General features: G+C 34.1%; 1 protein-coding gene and 1 long non-coding RNA gene across 6 annotated transcripts in view; one reads left to right on the forward strand and one right to left on the reverse strand.

Annotated features, from left to right (window-relative positions):
* LOC124460328 overlaps positions 1-7,262 on the reverse strand; it is a 59,533-nt gene extending 52,271 nt beyond the window's left edge. Inside the window, exon 1 of the long non-coding RNA XR_006954262.1 lies at positions 6,763-7,262. This is a non-coding gene — a long non-coding RNA (uncharacterized LOC124460328). The remainder of the gene's footprint in view (positions 1-6,762) is intronic.
* On the forward strand, positions 351-15,234 carry LOC26529300 (limbic system-associated membrane protein). 5 transcript variants are annotated; one of them, XM_047010881.1, is made up of 12 exons: positions 352-546; positions 1,264-1,361; positions 3,828-3,973; positions 4,062-4,123; positions 6,287-6,445; positions 9,531-9,659; positions 10,342-10,479; positions 11,653-11,805; positions 11,866-11,919; positions 13,111-13,200; positions 13,326-13,465; positions 13,531-13,640. In XM_047010881.1, exons 1-11 carry the CDS (start codon positions 411-413, stop codon positions 13,415-13,417), a joined length of 1,257 nt encoding a protein of 418 aa, XP_046866837.1. In that variant the 5' UTR covers positions 352-410; the 3' UTR covers positions 13,418-13,465; positions 13,531-13,640. The 5 variants fall into 5 exon arrangements, with proteins under 5 accessions (XP_015033929.2, XP_046866837.1, XP_046866836.1 ...); XM_015178443.3 differs by lacking the exons at positions 13,326-13,465; positions 13,531-13,640 and adding an exon at positions 14,535-15,234 and having other exon boundaries at positions 351-546; XM_047010880.1 differs by lacking the exons at positions 13,111-13,200; positions 13,326-13,465; positions 13,531-13,640 and adding an exon at positions 14,535-15,234.
* Positions 15,235-20,297: the final 5,063 nt, after the last annotated feature.

The following is a 20,297-nucleotide window of genomic DNA, read 5'->3' on the forward strand; positions in this document are numbered from 1 at the left end:
TTTGCCATTATTTGAGATTCCGCTTATTCAAGTACTTTCTGTTGAACTTTCAACGAATAAATAACCAACAACAGCAACAGCAACAGGAACAGGAAAAGCAACAACCATGCGAATGAGTGTAACTTTATGCCATTTTCAGACCTGCTAATGACTGCCAATTACCTACCAGGCAGACGTTAACATTGCTCACTGAATCGAGTTGCCCTCCACTTTTGGTGGTGTTGGTGGTGTTGGCACTGTGTGTGAAAATTTATATAGAAGGTTCAAGTTTGTAATTTCCATTCATCCGGTTTTGTTGATTTAGGCTTAACAATTATATTTTTCAATTCGATCAAATAGCGACAATTATGTAATTAAAAAGACCAAAATTGTTAATTACCAAAAGGAAGGTGAAGTCTAAATATAAAAACATGCCAGCGATATATTTGCCAACATTCAATAATCTGGCTAATACATTGTGTTATGCCATAAAAGTCACATTGGCTATCATATTAATGTGCCAGAAATGTCATCTACAGAGAGTCGAGGTGCCAGCGGAAGCAATAGGTAAGTAACAATACATGAATAAATCAATTACTTTTTGAAGTTTCTAAAATGGTTGATTGAAATTTTTATATACTAACTAAACAGGATTTTTATAATGACTCGAAGAGATATTTGTTTGTTATCAACCTCGACTATTTTAGTTTTTTTTTTTAATCATTTGTTTTTTATTAATAAATTTTAAATTTCTTATTTATGAAAGTTATTTAGTTTTTGGAGCAAATAGATGGAGAACTAAACCACACCAATATTTATTTATTTAGAATAATGTAATTGATAAAAGGAATTAGTTTTCTAAAGTGCAATCACTGCTTCCCAATGAGAATCTTAAAATTCACTAAATGCTTCTTAGATCAGGTCTAAATGCTTTTCAAAATCCCTCAAACTAATTCTTTATGTAAAGCCTTCCAATAAGATTACTTTCTTTCATATTTTGATTCGAATGTTTCATAAAACATTTCTGTAAAATATTAAACAAGCTTAAACCATAAACCCATTTATCCAATTCTGTTATTAAAGATAAAGTTTATGTTAACATAGTTTTATTTAACCCTAAACACTTTGATTATCTTGAATACATAAGTAATAGTCGCGCAACCCTTAGTGGGCTATTATTTTTCCATATCCAATTATTTGCCAATCAACCATAACCGAAACTATTAATGTCAACACTCTACACAACATGAAATAAAAACCCCAAATAACTTTTTCTCATTCCAGTTGATCCCAAATTTAGTTCGCCAATTGTAAATATGACAGCCCCAGTGGGACGTGATGCTTTTCTCACATGTGTTGTCCAGGACTTGGGCCCGTATAAGGTGAGCCAAAAACACACTTTCGCTTCCCGCATTCGCCCTCTTTCAGCATACAACAAATCAGGATGGAGAGTCAAGCTCCTGGCTCAATTACACACTCAATAAACAGCCACAAAAACCTCAAACCGTTGCCCTCAAAAGACCCCCCCACTGTCTCTTTTAACGCCCCAACCCATCAGACCAGTCGCATTAATATTCATTAGTATTTTTACCCACCTTCGCCCAATGTTGGTAATCTCAAAGAGCAAATCTCGACACCCAAAAAGTAGACAACAAAAATTGAATGGAAATGAAAGTGAAAATAAAAACATAAATAGGAATATGCCAGACAGCGATAACAATGGTGAAAATCACATAAAAAGTAATTGAAATATGAATGAGAGAGAGAATGTGTTAAACACGGATGAGAGACGAGAGAATGGAAAAGCATTTAGGAGGGCAGGGGGTCCTTTTGGTCTGCTCTTTAGATGAGTATTTGTTTGGTGTTGTCTACCAGGAAGATGAGCTCCCGCCCAACTCCCACCATCTGCCATTTTAACTGTGAATAAAACAACAACTTCATGCAAAGCAAACTCCATTGAAGTGCAAAGCTTTATGCTGACTTTAGATTTAGTCTGATTCGACGAGGGGTGGACAGTCTAATGCCACCCCCAACAAAGTAGCTAGCTACCCTGTACAATTAAGCGATTTTCTGTACGATGAGATAATTGAGCAGGCACTTGGGCATAATTACTTATTTTATTCTGACACCTGTAATGGGATTTTCCATATCAACCGAATTCCCCCCTTTTAAATCTCTCTCTTTGTGTCTCTCTCCATTGGTGAAATATTGAAAAATCACATTCAATTTAAACGTAAAATAATTCATTAGCCCGAGCTGAGGGAAAATGTTTATAAATTAGTTGAAACATTGAAATTTATTTATAAAATGAAATTATTTACGTGTTGACATGTCAAACTGGATATATATCCTTTCATGTGCTCTTCCACCCCCCCTTACCATAGCCATCAAATGTCACATTTACACATGCAAAGGCATGGCTTAAAAAGGGTTTGCTAGATTCCCCTTTAGGTTCCTTGACCATTACGCTTACAAAATAATTCAACTGCGTGTTTTATCGCATAATAATTTACTAAGGTAATTGTACAATTACCTTACCACACATACATATACATATATGAACTTTTATATGTGTGAGTGAAAAGAAATTTTCAGTTAAACAGTTCGTGGAATTGGTTTCGTTTTTTCCATTTTTTATAATTGAAGTCCTTTGCATGCTAGTTATGATAAATTTAATTTATGATTCATTTTCCCTCCTCTCCCGGAATGCTTTAATTGCACTTGAATCTGATAGAAAGTTAAGCAATGAAGTGGAATATCAATATATTTACTATAGGTATATAATTTAATAATAATTATTAGCATTCTGTTTAACTAACATTTATTTATCTCAAACCACTAAAATGGAAAAGGGCACCAAGACTTTTCTATGAACTCTGATAGCGTAGAAGCATTTTTGACATTCATTTGACTTGGCTCTATAATAATCAGAATCAAAACATAAACACTAAAACCTCTGATTTATCATAACGACAAATTGTTGCCCAACTGACTTTTAAAAGTTTACAAACCAGAATTGGTTTAAAAATTTTATTTTATCGTTTAACATGAATAGACCTACTAAACTTCGTATACATTTGCAATACATAACTAAAATGGCCGTGGTCGCGTAAGAATGATATTCTTAAAAAGGTTTTGGTAGAGTCATTAGGTCTACACATACAAATACTTAAAGTATTCAGATCTGACAACACGATTACACAACTGTTAGTTAACCAAGGTGATATTTATTTTTATTGGATATCAATTATGATCATCAACATGTAGTCCATACTTCATTTGCTCCGACTTTTTAAAACCAAACGGTCTTATTAAATGTTTACTTCAAGTTGAAATATTTAGTACTTCATAACAATGATTACAAACAAAAATACCAAGATTTACATTTTCCGGACTAGTAGACTTAACTTAATCATTTTGTAGCTTATTTCAAACCGTCATTCCTTTGCTCTAATGGAAATAAATTATATCAAAGGGCATTGAAAATCTGGAAACTCAATTATCAATTTACATTTTTATCATTTCTAAAAATCTCACATATTTCCAAGTTTTTGTTGTCGTTTGAAAATAGCTAAAAGAAAAATACAACATATTAAAATGTCGAGAGAATGGCGACGTATGCAATTATTCATTTCGACAAAAAATGTATGATAAATTGTATTCAAAAGTATTCTAAGTTAGGCACGACTAGACTTGAAGCGTTTTTATGAAACCTTTTGAGCTTTTGATAGTTCTAAATGAAAAATTCATACAGTCCAGTGGATCAGAGGTCATTAACCAAACTGCTGAGAAGAGTTCTTAAATCCTAGTTCTAATCGAAACTTTTCTTCTTTCTTGTTTTCTCGTAGGTGGCGTGGCTGCGTGTCGATACACAAACTATATTGACTATACAAAATCATGTAATAACTAAAAATCAACGCATTGGCATTGCCAATTCCGAGCACAAGACATGGACAATGCGTATACGAGATATCAAGGAGTCGGATAAAGGATGGTAAGCCCTTCAGAAGTTCCCACAGTTGTTTAAGAGTTTATGAATTATTCCCTACTCCCCCGTCTTCTCTTCCAACTCGTCACATTAGGTACATGTGCCAAATCAACACGGATCCAATGAAAAGTCAAATGGGCTACCTGGATGTTGTGGGTAAGTTGGCGGAAATAAACTCTTTTTTTTTTTTTTGTTCTTTTGTGTTCTCCCGTTTTGCCTTTTCCATTTGGTTTGTCAAACAATCATACGCCTGGTTGCCAGGACTTGCCTGGTCCCGAGCTATTGTTCGATTTGTATTCTAGAGAACAAAAAAAAAACAAACAAAATTTTAAACAAAAATACAAACTCGAACAAAACGTTTTTCGGTTGGGATGTAGAAACAAGCAGAAGCAAGCTCCAGTGGAGAGTTGTGGTTTATGAGAATTCCACTGGCCCATGGACGGTAGCTCCGGTCTATTGTGACTACTTAAACATGTTTAACCGTCCACTGAACCGCAGAAATTGTTGATTTTGAATTAAAACGACGCGAAATGGGCGGGTAGAAAGCGTAAGAAATGAAATCAACGAACAAACCGGGTGACCAGGTGAACGGGCCTACGAAGTGGTCGACGCGGTGCAGCATTTCGGTTTGTCCATTTGTGGTCTGCACCACCTAGAAACCCCATTCCACTATATCCACCATCCATTCACCCGACTCTTCATTCTCTTAGCTGCCTAAATACCTTTTGCCTGGCGAAAAATCTAAATCAACGCGCTAAATATTTTAGCCACCATTTCAGTTGGCATAGCGTTCAGTGGCAAACACGAAAAAGTATAATCAACTGTGGGTATTTGCACTGGATAATCAGCGGGTCGACCACTGCTACAGTGGTACAAAAATAGTTAAAACTACTTGAATGAACTAGTATAGAATAGGTGGACAATATCCTCAAATGTGTGTAGTTAGAAAAGATTTCTTTATCTTTACATTTATCTGGTTTAACTAAGAATTCTTTCTTATTGAATTGAAAGTTAAACCACTGTACAAATAGTCCTTGTTCTGTGTGTGTACATAGGTGACGCCAGTGAGCGGAAAAACGGCAAACGGGAAACGTTCGAGTTTCGAGCCGAGTTGGACATTCGGACAACTGGCCATTCCTGATGATTTTCGTGACCAAGTGCAGTTAAATAGTCACCGACAAACGGCAAAAGCCTCTACCATCCCCCACGCAATTCAACTATCTTTCATATACCTATATAGATACAGGATATGTATGAAAACTATCCAGACATTCCCGGCATTTAAACTGATGAGATATTTATATGCACTAGTATTTCAGATATGAGACTATTTCAGATATTTGCACAGAATTTATATTCAAAACGGGTGGATAACTCTCTCCAACGCGTCACCTTTATATCGCCTTGGATAATTTTAATTTTTGCACTGTTTTCTCCCTCTATAACCTTGGTCACTTAATGACCATTCAGTGGTCTAGCCGCCAGTACTCCTGGCAACCACTTCTCTTCTGTCTCTGAGTCATTCAGTCACTCATTCATGTCGTCAGTCCCGGTCCATACCGCTGCCTCCCCCACTCGTGTGGACTCCTGCCGAGTATAACAAGCTGTTTGTCAACACCAGCACACAATTTTTTGGTCATTTACGAACCACATAATTGCGGCATATTATATGCATACAAAAAAACAAAAAAAAAGAAGGAAAGCCCCTCAATTCCCGCTGGCCTGAACCCCAACGTTTCTTTTAGCTCGTTCTGGTAGCATTATTACGTTTTCATGGTTCATAGGTTTTCCGCTGTGGGCGCAAACATTCGCCGCCATCGTGGGTAATAATTTGTATTTTCTGGCTCCCATGTCAGGACGTATGAAAAGTTTGTCCTTTAAAACAAAAGCAACCAACAAGGACACTCATTTATGCGATTCACTTGGGTTCTGGGTGGGGTTCGAGAGTTTTGTCGGTACAGAGCCGAATGCATACCTGCTGGGGGATGCAACAACACATATGTGAAAACAAACCACAACATATACAGAAAGATATATACAACATATACATATATATATAGTAAATATACAGTACATGCATACGAATCAGTGCCATCAGCCATTAGAGCCATAGCATGAAAATTGTTAAGTAAAATTTAAATGATTTAATATGATATACAACTCATTGTTTTACTTTTTTTTTTCTCTCTTTCTCTTGTGTGTTTTTTTCGATGTGGAATATGAATATATATGTGGCATAAACATTATCTGACAACGTTGTCGAATGTCTGGCAACCTCAATTGCTCTCATTGTTGCTGGGGTCGCGCTGCTGGCTGCAGTACCGCCGGATATCCTAGATTATCCTACAAGCACGGACATGGTCGTTCGCGAGGGCAGTAACGTGACGCTCAAATGCGCTGCTACCGGTTCACCAGAGCCGACAATTACATGGCGTCGTGAAAGTGGAGTACCAATCGAGTTGGCCAACGGCGAAGAGGGTAAGTCAATGCATTCACAGGAATTTATACGCAAAACTGCGATTCGAATACGAAAATTCACTGTAAATTTTAAGTTGTACACTAGCAACTGAATATACTCGGACAAATATTGAATACTTATGCTTTTCGAATATAGAATTTAACAATTTACGGGAAAGCCTTAACTAACGATGATTGATTTCTCTTTGATTTCATTCTAATATGATAAAAACCAAAGGACATTGCGTTGTTCATATTTTATGCAATCACACATTTTGGCCAGTGCATAAGTCTTTCGTCTCGCTTACAGCATAGCTCTTTCTCTCTTTATCACTCACCTTGTCCGTGTCGATTCGTAAGTACTTTTTGCTGTTGGTATCGCCCTGGTTGCCTCCATAAGGTGGTTTTCCAGCCAACAATTTGGAGTACTTTTACACAAAAAGGCAGCTGTAGTAGCTGAGCTGAGCTGCCGCTGCCGCTGGTGGTGATGTTGATGGTGTGGCGGTGGTAGAACCCAAAGCCAGCCTTTGGGCCAGGACCCAGCAGACAAATGCACAAATGGTGGACCGACGCTCTCACTCACACTAACTGACTGACTGTATGTATGTACGTGGTCATGGCACCTGCATGCGAGTCGTTTTTCCTTTTTTATTCGTCGTCCTTTGCTCCTGTTCTAGTTCCTGCTCGATACGGATGTGTTTGGGTTGCTTCGCCGCTGGATGATGACGTTTGATGTCTGCACTGGCAGAATTAGCAATCCGATGGAGAGAGATAGAGAGAAGGAGAGACGCAATGAGGATGGCCAGAGGATCAGGCGAGATTTACTAATTGATGTTGAAGTGCCAATGAGTGGCAACTAGCTTAGAAATTTGATTTAAAAGCAAATCTGCTGTGGTTTTCACAAAATTAATTCTACTTACCAATTGACTGCCAAGTGGAGAAAGCTTATCGTCATGAATTGCACTTTTCGTGCGAATATCGATAGCAAGCGTTGTTATCGTTCCATAACTGACGATATGGCAACCCCAAGAATCATGTCTGCAGCGTTTCTTATTCAAATTTTAATAAGTTAAAAAATGATTTTGGACTTTACCAAACGTAAAGCAGGGACAGAGAACCGACAAAGCTTAATATAAGATTTCGCTATAATCCAAATATTTTATAAAAATTATTAGGTCATCGATTCGATACGATAGTCCAGGGCTGCAACTAATTAACAGCTGTATTGCCATTTTTTGTTGAACGTTTCTTTTATGGATATTCTAAAGGTATATTTAATACCAATTATTCTTACAGTGTCGCTTAATGCATCGCATGAGCTATAAGTACTTCATTCGGATCATCAAAAATACAAACTCCCTTGAAACCCACACGAAACCCGTTGAAAAAAAGCTTAATCAAAGGTGGGCTACCCAACACAAAAACCAAAAAAAAAAACACCATGAATATGAGAAAGGCCCAACAAGCAGTAAAAACAACAACAACAAAAAAAAAGTTCGCCATAAATAGAACAAAAGTTGGCAATATGACCTTTTCGGCACTGGCTTAAATGTCTGCCGACCATTTCACCATGATTTCCAAACAGTCTGCTTGCTGTTCAACTGGGCCATTGAGTGCTCTCGCCGCCATTTTAGTATGTAAAATTTAAAATGTTTAAAAAAGAAAAAGAAACAACTAATAAATATAAAAAGGATCAGAATGTAAGTTAGGAGGATGTATAGATACCCTGCATTGGTATTGCAAAGGTGTTTATTTAAGAGATATGTATATGAATTTGGCTTGTTCTTATTCAAATGGTTCACACCTGTATTCAATATTCATTATCACAGAAAAAATATCATTCATATTCAAACAGTTTCAGCCATTGTTTAGCTACTTTTTAGATTATTTAACTAACTTAAACTTTGATATGAGATAATAAGTTATTCAAATTGAACTTAAGTTAAATTCTTTGTGAATATTTTTAAAAGTGCCATTTCAAATTATTTCCAACGAATTTGGAATAGAATTCACTAGGTTTTGTTGTATAACAAATACCAAATGTATACATACATACATATCACGTTTTTAAAGGGTATACACATTTCGGCTTTAACACACAACAATATTAAGTACATGCGGCTTTTTCTTTACCAACATTTGCTTTTCAATATTTGACCAAACTCGAAAAACATTCCATTCCAATTACCTTCGCTTTGAAATTCGATTATTAGCTGTGGCTTGGGAATGTAATGCAATTAGAGAACAAAGGTAAAGTTTTTATGGCATTTTGTTGGTTGGTGAGTTTTGCATTGGCAAATAAAATTACAGGCCTTCTTGCTTCTTCCAATAGCCGTTGCATTGGATATTTTGGCTATTACATTTAATGCCAAAAAACAAAAGGGCGGCTAATAAGCCAATTCACCGGACAGTCAGCTCCCTGGCCATATTAAAGCACAACCCATGGGCCTCGTGGCAAATCAATAAACGAAACGCAAATCAGCTGCTTATTATACCTAACAATATCAAGCGCAAACTAGCACCAAACTTCCGCTTCCGTTTTGGCCTCCAAAAAATCCCAAACACACGCTCAAACACACACTGCTGCAAATATAGAAAGGGCTACAATATACATATACATACATATATGTCTGTGGTGCTGCCGGCTTAACTCAGCCACTATGCAATTTATATTATAAAAAGTCCTGTTCGACTATCTGAACAGGATGTTTGCGGACAGTCGGCCCTGATCCTGGCCCAGTCCGAATTATGGTGGAACAAACAACTGCAGGAGCAGCAGCAGCAGCAGCATCATCATCCTGCCATAAAAAGTCATGGTTAGTAAAAGTTTTGTGCGCTTTTGTTGGCGACACAACCCTTCACACAATGCGAATGGAGGCGAATGGCTTAGGCAACTGTAATGATAGTTATTACATGGTTGCAAAACATTTTGTAAATGCATTTGTAGTTATGATGCTATTACATGACTAGATTTCACTTCAAATGAGAGTAATGTCGGCTACGTTACTTTAGAAAGAGAATTTTGTAAAAGAGTTATTAAGTTTTACACTTTTTCTTATTTGTCCATTAAGCTACATCTAATTGTAAATTCCCCTTTTCATTTCAGTTCCAAATATCGAAGGCACCGATTTGATAATACCAAATGTAAAGCGTCAACATATGGGCGCCTATCTATGTATTGCCTCGAATGGAGTCCCGCCATCAGTTAGCAAAAGGATAACACTAATTGTACACTGTAAGTATAGGATCAAAATCTCTTTGTTTGAAATGTTTTGACAGAGTTTAATTTTCACTAGAAATAGATTATTTATGGGGAATTCAGAAAATGGCAACCTAATGCAACATATCGAGAAATATATACTACTCAATGTATATAAAGTTTGTTAATAAAGAATAAAAAAAAGTAGAATATTATGTGGACTAAACGATTTTAAATCACTTAGTCCTTTTTCCTCATTCTCTTCTATAAAAGTTTATGTACTTACATATAGACTAAAAAAAATCCCAAGATTTTTTTTCAAGACATTCAATTAAATTATAATCTTTTTGTTTAGTTAAAGTTTAGTTAAAATTTTTGACACTTGTAATGTTCAATTTAAAGAACAGAGCTATTCAGAGTCAAGCTATGAAAATAAAGAACCAAGTTTTTTCCGAAGATCAGAAGAAACTTAAATTTTCCGATTATGGAAGCAAATTATTTCAATGTAATCTGAATACTGAATATAAAATCAAAGGGGAAATCTTAAATGACATAATTATTGTTTTTATTTTTGCATTATAAACCAAATAAATATACAGACATTTGCATTTTGCCATAATTCAAAAAGTTTGTCTATTTAACTAATTAGAAGAGGCTGGTTTAACAATTTATTTTTGTTTTTCTATATCTAATTGGTTCTGTTTGTTTGAAATTTCAGTTCCACCTATGATAACTGTACAGAATCAATTAATTGGCGCTGTGGAGGGTAAAGATGTGACTTTGGAATGCGAATCAGAGGCCTATCCCAAGTCCATAAACTATTGGACCAGAGAACGTGGAGAGATTGTGCCGCCGGGTAAGAGTAATATAATTAAAATCAAAACTCTTTTTGTTAGTAAAGTAAATAGATTTAATTGTGAATGTCACTTTTTGTGTCAATTTATTTAGTCAAACTGTTTATGGCATTAAAATAATTCAAAGTGAAATTTGCAGAAATACAAATATGAATTCATTGCCTAGTGACAAGCAAGTTAGCCAACCCACACACACACACACACACACACTCACACGCCAAGTGTAGTATGTAAGTCCCTAATGGGGGGGAGGGCTAGACTATATATTAGTATGCAAGTTGACAACTTTTTTAGCCCCGACTGACTGTCTAACTAACTAACTGATGACCGCTCAGTGCCAAACTCGAAACGAGAGAGAAAAAAAGTTTTTAATTAGCTGATTTTGTTAAAGAGATTGAGACAGAGTGTGGAATAAACCAGACCAGGCTAAAACTAATGACGGTTGTCTGTCACAGTTCTGTGGTTTCTCGCCTGTCTAGAATACACTTATTCAGTTGTTCGGTTCATCATTAAATTTGCATAAAATTGCAGGCACAGAATATGAAAGTAAATCAAACATGTTGTCACAAAAATAAATCGGAAATGGAGCCAGTATTTAATGGCATTCTGAAAAACGAATATTAAATATTTCGTCTGTAAGGAAAATGAATTAAAAATCTTCTTTGAATTAGGGTTTTTGATATTTTTAAACAGGCTTTCAATCATATTAGAAATAAAACTCATATATGTAGGCTAGGATTTTTAGTGTCAAACTGGAGAACAATTCATTCAGGAACTGTATAAAAATGAAAGAATAGTTTGTTATTTTGGCCACAATTTTATGGCTCTCTGATTCATGTCAGTCCTGAAATTTGTATTTCGAAAAATCAATTTACTTTCAATAATTAGTCGCAAACGAGAACAGGCTAGCTAAATAAATTTCATTTACAACTTTTCGTTGACAATTGCAACAATCTATCCGCAGGCAATGTCAAGCGTTCAGGCATAAATTTTATGCCTGTCAGCGACATTGTGTGTAGTTACTTTTTTTTCTCTGTGGTTTGTGAAGAAGAAAGTTTTTGCACATGACATGCATTTCATTATTGAATAATGTGAAATTTTCAATTAAATATTAATTAGTTTATTATTTTAATCAATTATTAACTCCAATACAAACACATTACATTCGCAAACAGGCGGAAAGTATGCAGCAAATGTCACCGAAATAGGAGGCTATCGTAATTCAATGAAACTTCACATCAATCCATTATCTCAAGCGGAATTCGGGGCTTATCGTTGTGTGGCCAAGAATTCATTGGGCGATACAGATGGCACCATTAAACTGTATAGTAAGTATATAAGATTGAGAAACGATAATAGCCACAATTAATACTTGGAAAATCCATCAGGAATACCACCCAATGCAGTAAATTATGTGGAAAACTTTGAAGCCAGACATAAAGGTAAGCTTAACTTAAATTTTATACTATTGAAGATCATATTAAGAATCTCAAAATTGTTGAGTAAAGCCATGAGTTCAATTTGGGACTAAATTTATATAATTTTGAATCTATATATCGAAACTTCATGACAGTTTTTGTAGCGCTTTTAACTTTAAAGTTTAAAAGAAAACTTGTAGGTCTTTCATTGCCTATTTCGGAGTCTCGGCGTGAATATTAGGGGAACTTTGGATGCATACTTTTAGGCGTTTCTGTTCAAAAGTTATAGAGAAAACTTTTACTATGAATAATTTCGTATCCTCGTAAGAAGAACAGAGAAAACATTTCCCTCTAAACGATATTTTTCACAGTTTTAGACGATGATAATTATCATCCTAAAATAAAAAAATTTTATCAAAAACGATCTGCCACTGACAATGAATACATACATATGATGACAAACTGAATGAATTAATAAATATTATTGATAAGCTTCAACATTTATTATTACGTATTCATTTTTACTTGCGAAATTACTTATTTATTTACTTAATTTTTTAATACTTACCAGTCTAGCCTTGACTTAGACTCTTAATTTAATAGTCTAAGTGTCTATAACTCAACATGAAGGCGACAAATTTTGCGGTTAAACAGAATTCATATTTCTTATCCTTACCTATTGTATGACCCTTGTTTGTTAAATTGCAGCCCAGTTGAGAAGTCGTAAGACAAAAATTGTAGATTTAATAGCCACTTGGCATAAATTTAAAAAGAGGCGGCAAATATTTCACTTATTTTTGTTTTTGTTTACCAAACCAGGCATAAAAGCTGCAAGATTTGAAAAAGAAGCGACAGATAAAAGAGTCAGGGGGAAGAGACAGAGAAAAACGCATAAATAATTCATTTGGCATGCAAATCCGTTTCAAATCGTCAACGCCACGAATCAGTTGAATGATGGCACAGAATTCGTTTTTAGCAGCATAGGGGAAAGTGGATTTTGCGGTAGAAGGAGTTCCAGGTGCTTTAGCTCTGTTTTGTGGTTGAGGTCAGAGAATGGAAATGAAATTGAAAAACAACAACATGAATATGCATTATGGCTCTCTCTCTCTTTGGCTTAGGTTTGTTCGTTTGCAAACAAAAAAGTAACTTAAAGATTCATTTAGCAATTTACTCGACCGCAAATTCAATAATTTTCCATTTCTTTGTTGGACACAGGAAAAAAGCGTACGAAAAGCGAAATGTATCATCCGGCCAGGGCGCAGGAGCACAGCGGCGAGGATATGGAGAATCCGGGCAAACGAAAAGGTGAGTCCAAGAGTGCGGCACACCGATTAGGGTTATGAGCCATTTTTCAAGCATTTACGGGAGGGGTTTCTGTTTATTTTTCCCTTTTTTTTTCTTTTTTGGTGGGGTGGTTGATGGCTTAACAGGCCACTTGAGACGGTATGCAAAAGCCATAAAAAGAATCATGGGATTGCGTCCACGGAGTTTGTCCCGGTTGTTTAACAGATTTTCACACTAATTTGCCAGGTTCAGGAAAAAGTTGGTCGACCAAACCAAGCAGGTGGAGGTAAAAGTTTCGTTTCTTTTCCACTTCTTTGTGACCATTCCTCTTCTTTTTTTTGTGCCTGGCAGTTGGGGTCGGCATTTTGGTTCATTTCGCATAATTGTATATCAATAAACACGCTCCGGTTGGCTTTATGGCAATTTAATGATTTGTAAATACTTGGCTACAATCAAATAAATTCTTTTGTGGTTGAAATTTATTTGATTTCGTGTGGGATATCGTTTGAGGTTTTTCTTTTTTAAGGTGGGAAGAATTTTGTTGAAAATTTGTTTCGTTTTCCTTTTTTTTATAGCTTAATTGTGTAGTATAAAATGAAAAGTTATTTGAATTGGCGATTGAGGTATCATTTAGAATTTTAAAAGCCAAATTAGGGAAATTTTAAATGAACTTACAAATATTATATAGATATTTTTGGTTTGAGTCATTCCCATTGACTTTAAAAGTGTTCATAGTTTGAGACTTTTTGAATCAAATTCAATTCCTTAACCACAGTATTCAAAATTGAATGTTTTAAATTAAAAATCATGTTTTACTTTGTTTATTTAAATATGGATATTTCGTAAAATTCCAATTATATAAGACAAAGTAAAAGCGCTATAAAAAACTGTCAATGTTGATATTAATAATTGATACAAGTTATGATTTGACTTAGTTGAAGATAAAACCAACTAATAATCGGAATGTAATATAGAATGACCTACATAAGAGTAGAAAACATAGGCATAAGGACATAAGGACAATATTAACAGATCAACTTGTGACTTAACTAAATTTTAAGCAAACTTGAAAGCTGTTGACTAGATAAGTTCCTTTAGGCATTTCCCAGCTACCAGTCAAAATCCTTCACATTGTTGAACGTTCTTTGCTTGAGAGCCTTTGCATCGAGATAGTCTTCAACCTTTTGGGCAACCAAAAATCACTGCACCAGTGCTGGCTAATCACATCAGTTGCCCATCCAAAAGCTTAGCCAATTTCCGCAGATTGCTATTAACATTTCTCGTGCACTTTCTCCACGATTTTGCTCGCTCTCTCTCTATCCATCTCTTTGGCTCTCTATCTATCTCTTTCACAGCTGATTTGAGTCTCAGTGCGGAAAGTATTGACAGCATGTATGGTGGCATGGGGTCGGCAGCTGGGACCCAAACCAAACAGAATTGTCTGCCACTCCTCATGCCACTGTTTCTGTTGCTGTTGACAACATTGACGAGGATGATGCGAAAAATTCAGCTGACATTGTTGCCACAAACACTGACACATGTTTGACATAGACGCCAAGCCGTGATGGTGCTAAAGGAGTTCGAATTGCGATGATGATGATGCTCTGGATGATGACGATGATGATGATGATGATTGAGTTTGTCAAAGCCAAACGTTGCTTGGTGCTGATTTATGTGCTTCGATGGTTTAGTTAAAATATACAGACACTATATATCATGCAAGTCGATTCTTTGTAGCTAATAAGTCAAACCAGGCTTCCTAATCCCCCCCAAAATGCGTGCATGTTGAGCTGTTAAATACTCTCTAGTATTAAGTTTAGTTTTAATATTTCAAAAAAACTCATCAGCACATGTACATACGAGTACAGCAACAACAGAAAAAAGTAAAACCTTTTTTTATATTTATAGAAAAAAGCAATTAAGAAACGATGAAAATGATTCGTTGGTAGTTAAAATGTTGAAGGATTATGTATTATATAGAATTGTATAAACCAGAATGTGGATAATATTAAAGAGACTGTATGTGTGCAAAGTAATGTTTAATTTGAAATTAATTCAAACAAAACCAAAACTAGTCAATAAGTTAAAAAATTTAATGAAAAAAGAAAAAAAGGGAGAGAAGTGAGGACAAAAACGCAAAAAATAAATCAACCAGACACAATTAAGGCTAATGCCATTTGACGACTACATATAAGATCCGTTTTTAGACATGGAAATTGAAAATTGATTATAGAACAAATTTTCAAAATAATAGTGTGAAAACCCTGAATATAAAACTCAAAATTAATGCCGAAAAATTGCAATAAAAAAATAATGAAATGCTCAGCAATTGGCTGTGTACAAAAACCAAACAAAAATTAATCTAAACCATAAATAACAAGCTAAAAAAAGAAAGAAAATACCAATAAATCATTCATTTCCCGTGAGCTCTCCCAAAATACTTTAATCGAACTCGAAATTGCAGAAATTAAAAAATTATAGAAAGAGATGTTAAAAAATAAAACCATCATACATATCATTTACTAAACACATTAAGCAAATAAATTTGTTTAATAAACAATCGAAAAAAACAAAAAATTGAATTGTAAAGTTATGTTATTTACAAAGCTATTCTTATATCAAATAAAAATTAAACTAAAACAAAACCAAAAAAAAAAAGAAAATCCATGCTAAATAGCTTAAAGAATATGCATTAATCATATATATTATTAATTAATATTTAAAAACGAGTGTATAAAAAACTACATTGTTATTTAAACGACAAAAAGGTCTATGAAATGTAGACCAAAAAAAATATATAAGTTGATTAACCATTAAACAATTATAAATATCTATTTATATGTATATGCATACGTATATATATATATATATATATCTACCGTATAAGCATCACTTGTAAATGGCAATGTAAGCAACTTGGCAAAAATCGACAGGAATATTTATAAAATAAATATTAAAGCGTTAAGTGAAATAAACAAACTTCTTATTTCATTTTCTTTTTTTTCATTCAAAGCAAAAGCATAGCAATATTCATAGCTGGGGAAGCTTTGTGTAGTTCACCGAAGATTTTATACCCTTCGAGTTCAAATTATATATGGTTTTTGGATTTTTAAGTTTTAGATGAAAGATTTTAGAAGGACTCCAATTGAAATGCAATACAAGGTAAAATTGGTTAAATAAAAAAAGCTGCAAAGTCAGGTATTTTATGTACATAACTATGTTTTTTGTGAGATTAACTCTTTCAAATTTAAGCCCAATTTTTCAGTTACCTAGGAAAAAAACTTTGCTTAAACTTGTTAGACTTGGCAATGAACTTTAAAACTCATCACAAACAAAAACTAAAACTGCCAGCTACAAACATTCAATGCCAAGATAAAATTTGAAATATGAAATTATATTTATGGAATATTTGTCTTTTAAACTCCAATCTAAAGCATTAACTAACAAGATATCAAATATTAGTGAAATGGAAACTTCAACACACCTACAAATCCGCTTCAGACTTCTCTATAAATCCTTTAAGCAAAATTATTTCTTATGCCTTCTCTGTAATATCTCGTGTGGGGTGTATTACGACAAAATGAGTTGCTATGATTTGAACCATCAAAATGCCGAGCCAAAAAAAAATCGCATAAATTACAACTAATACCCAACTGAACACTAAAAAAATCAAATTAAAACCAGCTACAAATTCCAAAATAAAACAAAACACAAAATACAAAAATAAAAAAAGGGAACACACACAGCAACAGAAAAAAAAAACAAAACAAAATAAAAAAACGAAAAAGAAAGAAGAAAAACAGAATTCTTTCATTAAGGGTACTTTAAGTGCCGGCCAGCACGCAAAAAACCAAAACCAGAAAAATACATAGAACTCTTCAAAAAGGCAGGGGCTAATAAAAAGCTCTCATCAACTTTGCCCTAGTGTGCCTGTGTATGTGTGTGTGAGTATGCCGGTATGTATGTATGCGAATGTATTACCAGTATGAGTAGTTTTTATTACATTTGTTTCCAGGAATTTTCAAACATGCCAAAACAGGTGCAACCACAAACCAACTTTTAGCCTGGTTTACGTGAGCTGCCTTTATTCTTTTTTTTTTTTTTTGGTACCATTTTCTTGCCGCTCTTTTTCCGTTATTCCGCACTGCAATTTCCTGAAGTTTGTTTTCGTTGAAAATATAGTTTACTGACCAATGCGTTTTTCATCTCGTAAAAGGATATTTTTTTTGCATACTTTACCCATTAATATCAAGGTTAACTGTTGTTGTAAATATGCATCATTCATGCCAATAAAGTGTTTGACTCCTTACATGATGGACATATTAATGAGAGATATTGAGGCCTTAAAATGCATTCGTTGTTCACTGGCAAGCTGAACCGCATAATGAAAATCATTCAAAAGGATCATTATAATATGCTGTTGAAAGTTCTCTTACACAGTACTACAAAAATATTGCCCAAAGTCGAGAAGGATTAATGTTTCACATATTTTCATTAAAATACTAAAGTTAAGAGGCTCTGCAGTGCAGAAAAGGCAGTTTAAAACTCGTATTAACTTCAAAAGAAACATTTTAATTCATTTCGGGCTTTTGTTGTTCAACTGATTACCCCAAATTGTTGCATGGTGCAGAATCAAAATGCAGACCTATTGAAAAGATAAAATTTCAATAAAAGAAAAACCCATTTTACTGTCCAATTAAGAGCGAATAACAGAGATTGTTATAGCATATTTAACTTCAAAGTTAATGTCAAAATATGTATATGGTCGATAAAAATCGCCTGCTCATTTTCAACGCCAATTTAACTTCCCTTCGAGTCATTAATGGAACCACTTACATTTCTTTATTTAATCTTAAAAATAACAACCAGAGTATGATAAGTTCAACATATGTATAACAGAAAGTAGAAATCAGAAAGATGGTAAATATAGGAAATTAAAAATTAAATCGGACATTTTAAAGGGTCAAATTTCATAGGCAAAATCTTTGTTTTAGTGGGGGAAACTTTCCTTATTTCCTAGCCCGAGAATGCAACCCTTACATAAATATTTGCAACATGTATAAATTTTTTTCTGGGTCTGTGCAATCGTCTTAATATAAGATTTCATGTAGGTTTAGATATTCCATTCGATTCTTGTATTAAAGTCTTAAACCATATTTATCTGGGACTGTTTTAAGCGACTTCTGCAACTATTTTAGGCAAAGATAATGAAATCCAAATATATAGGTTTACAACAAATAAACCTTTCTAAAAAGGTCCAATAAAAATCCGAATAAAACTTGGAAAAAGATTCAAGAGGCTCCTCCTTTAAAATGCTTATACATTCAAATAAATTTTGTAGAAATTATTAAATTTTATATAGCCTACTTTTATGCTGCACTCTAACTTCGCTTTGGCCAATTTTTAATGAATTTTACTCCAAGGTTCTTTCTCTCTCTCTCTGGTTCTTTTGTTTATTTTTCTAGATTTTTTGTTTGAATTTTATTTGTCCAGCTGTTTGAAATTTCCGAGCCGCCTGTGGGCAGCATATCTAATTGCTACCTTGTCGCAAATTCAAATGAAATTCAATTAACACCGAATCAACAATTATATAACAAAACTTTAGATACCTGCCTCTATACATATATATGTATGGCTATGTATGTATATGTATTTGTAGTGTATATTAACATAATTACAAAAAGAACAGGCACAAATGGCGCCACCTGGCGGCCTCTACACACAATTAACATTACTTAAATACACATTAAGGTTAAAGACGCGCAATTTTTTCATGTTTTGGGGCTATTTTTTTTTAGGTTTTGGGGGAGACTTCGATGATGTGGAAGTTTGGATGAAGGGCAGCTATAAAAATTGCGTGACGCACCCAAAAGAAAGCACATTTCAACACAACAAAACAAATGAAAGAAATGGAGGTGGTAAGGAGAACTGCCAGAAGGAAACCAGTCAGAGAAATCACAATCAGAGGAACAACGACGAAACGGAAGGGCAATGAAAATAAACACAGTAATTAAGTTAATGAGCATTTTGAGATTTATTATTAATTTTTCTTCACATTATTTCTTTCACTTTTTCATTTTTCCATTTCTTTTGTTCTTGTACGTTTTGTTTTGTGTTTTTTTTTGCATTCGTTTTGGTTCCAAAACAAATTATTTATTATAACTATTTGCAGTTCTTCTTGCAAATTTTTGTGCTAATCTGCATAAATTTCTTGCAAATATACATATTTTAGTCATTTTATGAGTGTGTGTGTATGTTCTTAATTGCTATTTAAATGCTTGAAAATTATTTTAAATGTTCTACGGCTGAGGGGCATTTCACTTGAATCGTTTGTCAAATTGTTATTTAATTTATGACTAACCATAAAATCACAGTGCCTCAGAAGTCACATTAACATTTTGCCATTGTCATTGCTGTGATTATGCCATCATCATCATCATCATCTTCCTCTTCGTCATATGAGGAAAGTCCAAAGCCAAAAAAAGGCCATTTAGGCTTCGTGCTTACATTTTACGATTTCACATTAAAGTTTATAACCCTAGGAAAGGCAGTTTACAAACCAAAAAAAAGACAGGAAATACTAAGTAAAGTAGACGGTATGTTAAGTTGTCTAGCATCTTTGTTGTTGTACCCTGTACCAGATAGAATTGTGTTATGAAATTCTACAGAAGTATCTTAGAACTTAAATAACAAAGTCTTTTATATAAAAGAATAAAATCATCAGACAAAAATTTGAATATTGTAGAAATTTAACCTTATTTATAATTATTTACTATATGAATCTTATGGTAGACATATTGCCAATTTCACCGCTATGAAAGATAAAGAAGTTTCTATTAGCCTTTAGTACTAAGGATTTCAATATAAGATACTTGAGCAGCAATTACCCCAAAAGAGATTTGCACCTTTTAAATAAAGATATTCTTAGCGATAAACATCTAATTATGGTCGGATACTAATGATGCCATAAAACAAAATTTGAATAAGCTAAACAATTTCAGTAAAACAAGAGTTTTACTGAGCTATATAAGGAACTAATTTGTAATACTATTTCCCAAATCATTTACGAAAACAACAAACAAAAAAGGACAAAAAATCATTAGCCCAAGCCTAACTAA

This window comes from Drosophila willistoni (genome assembly GCF_018902025.1).
Source record: "Drosophila willistoni isolate 14030-0811.24 chromosome 2R unlocalized genomic scaffold, UCI_dwil_1.1 Seg167, whole genome shotgun sequence".
NCBI lineage: Eukaryota > Metazoa > Arthropoda > Insecta > Diptera > Drosophilidae > Drosophila > Drosophila willistoni.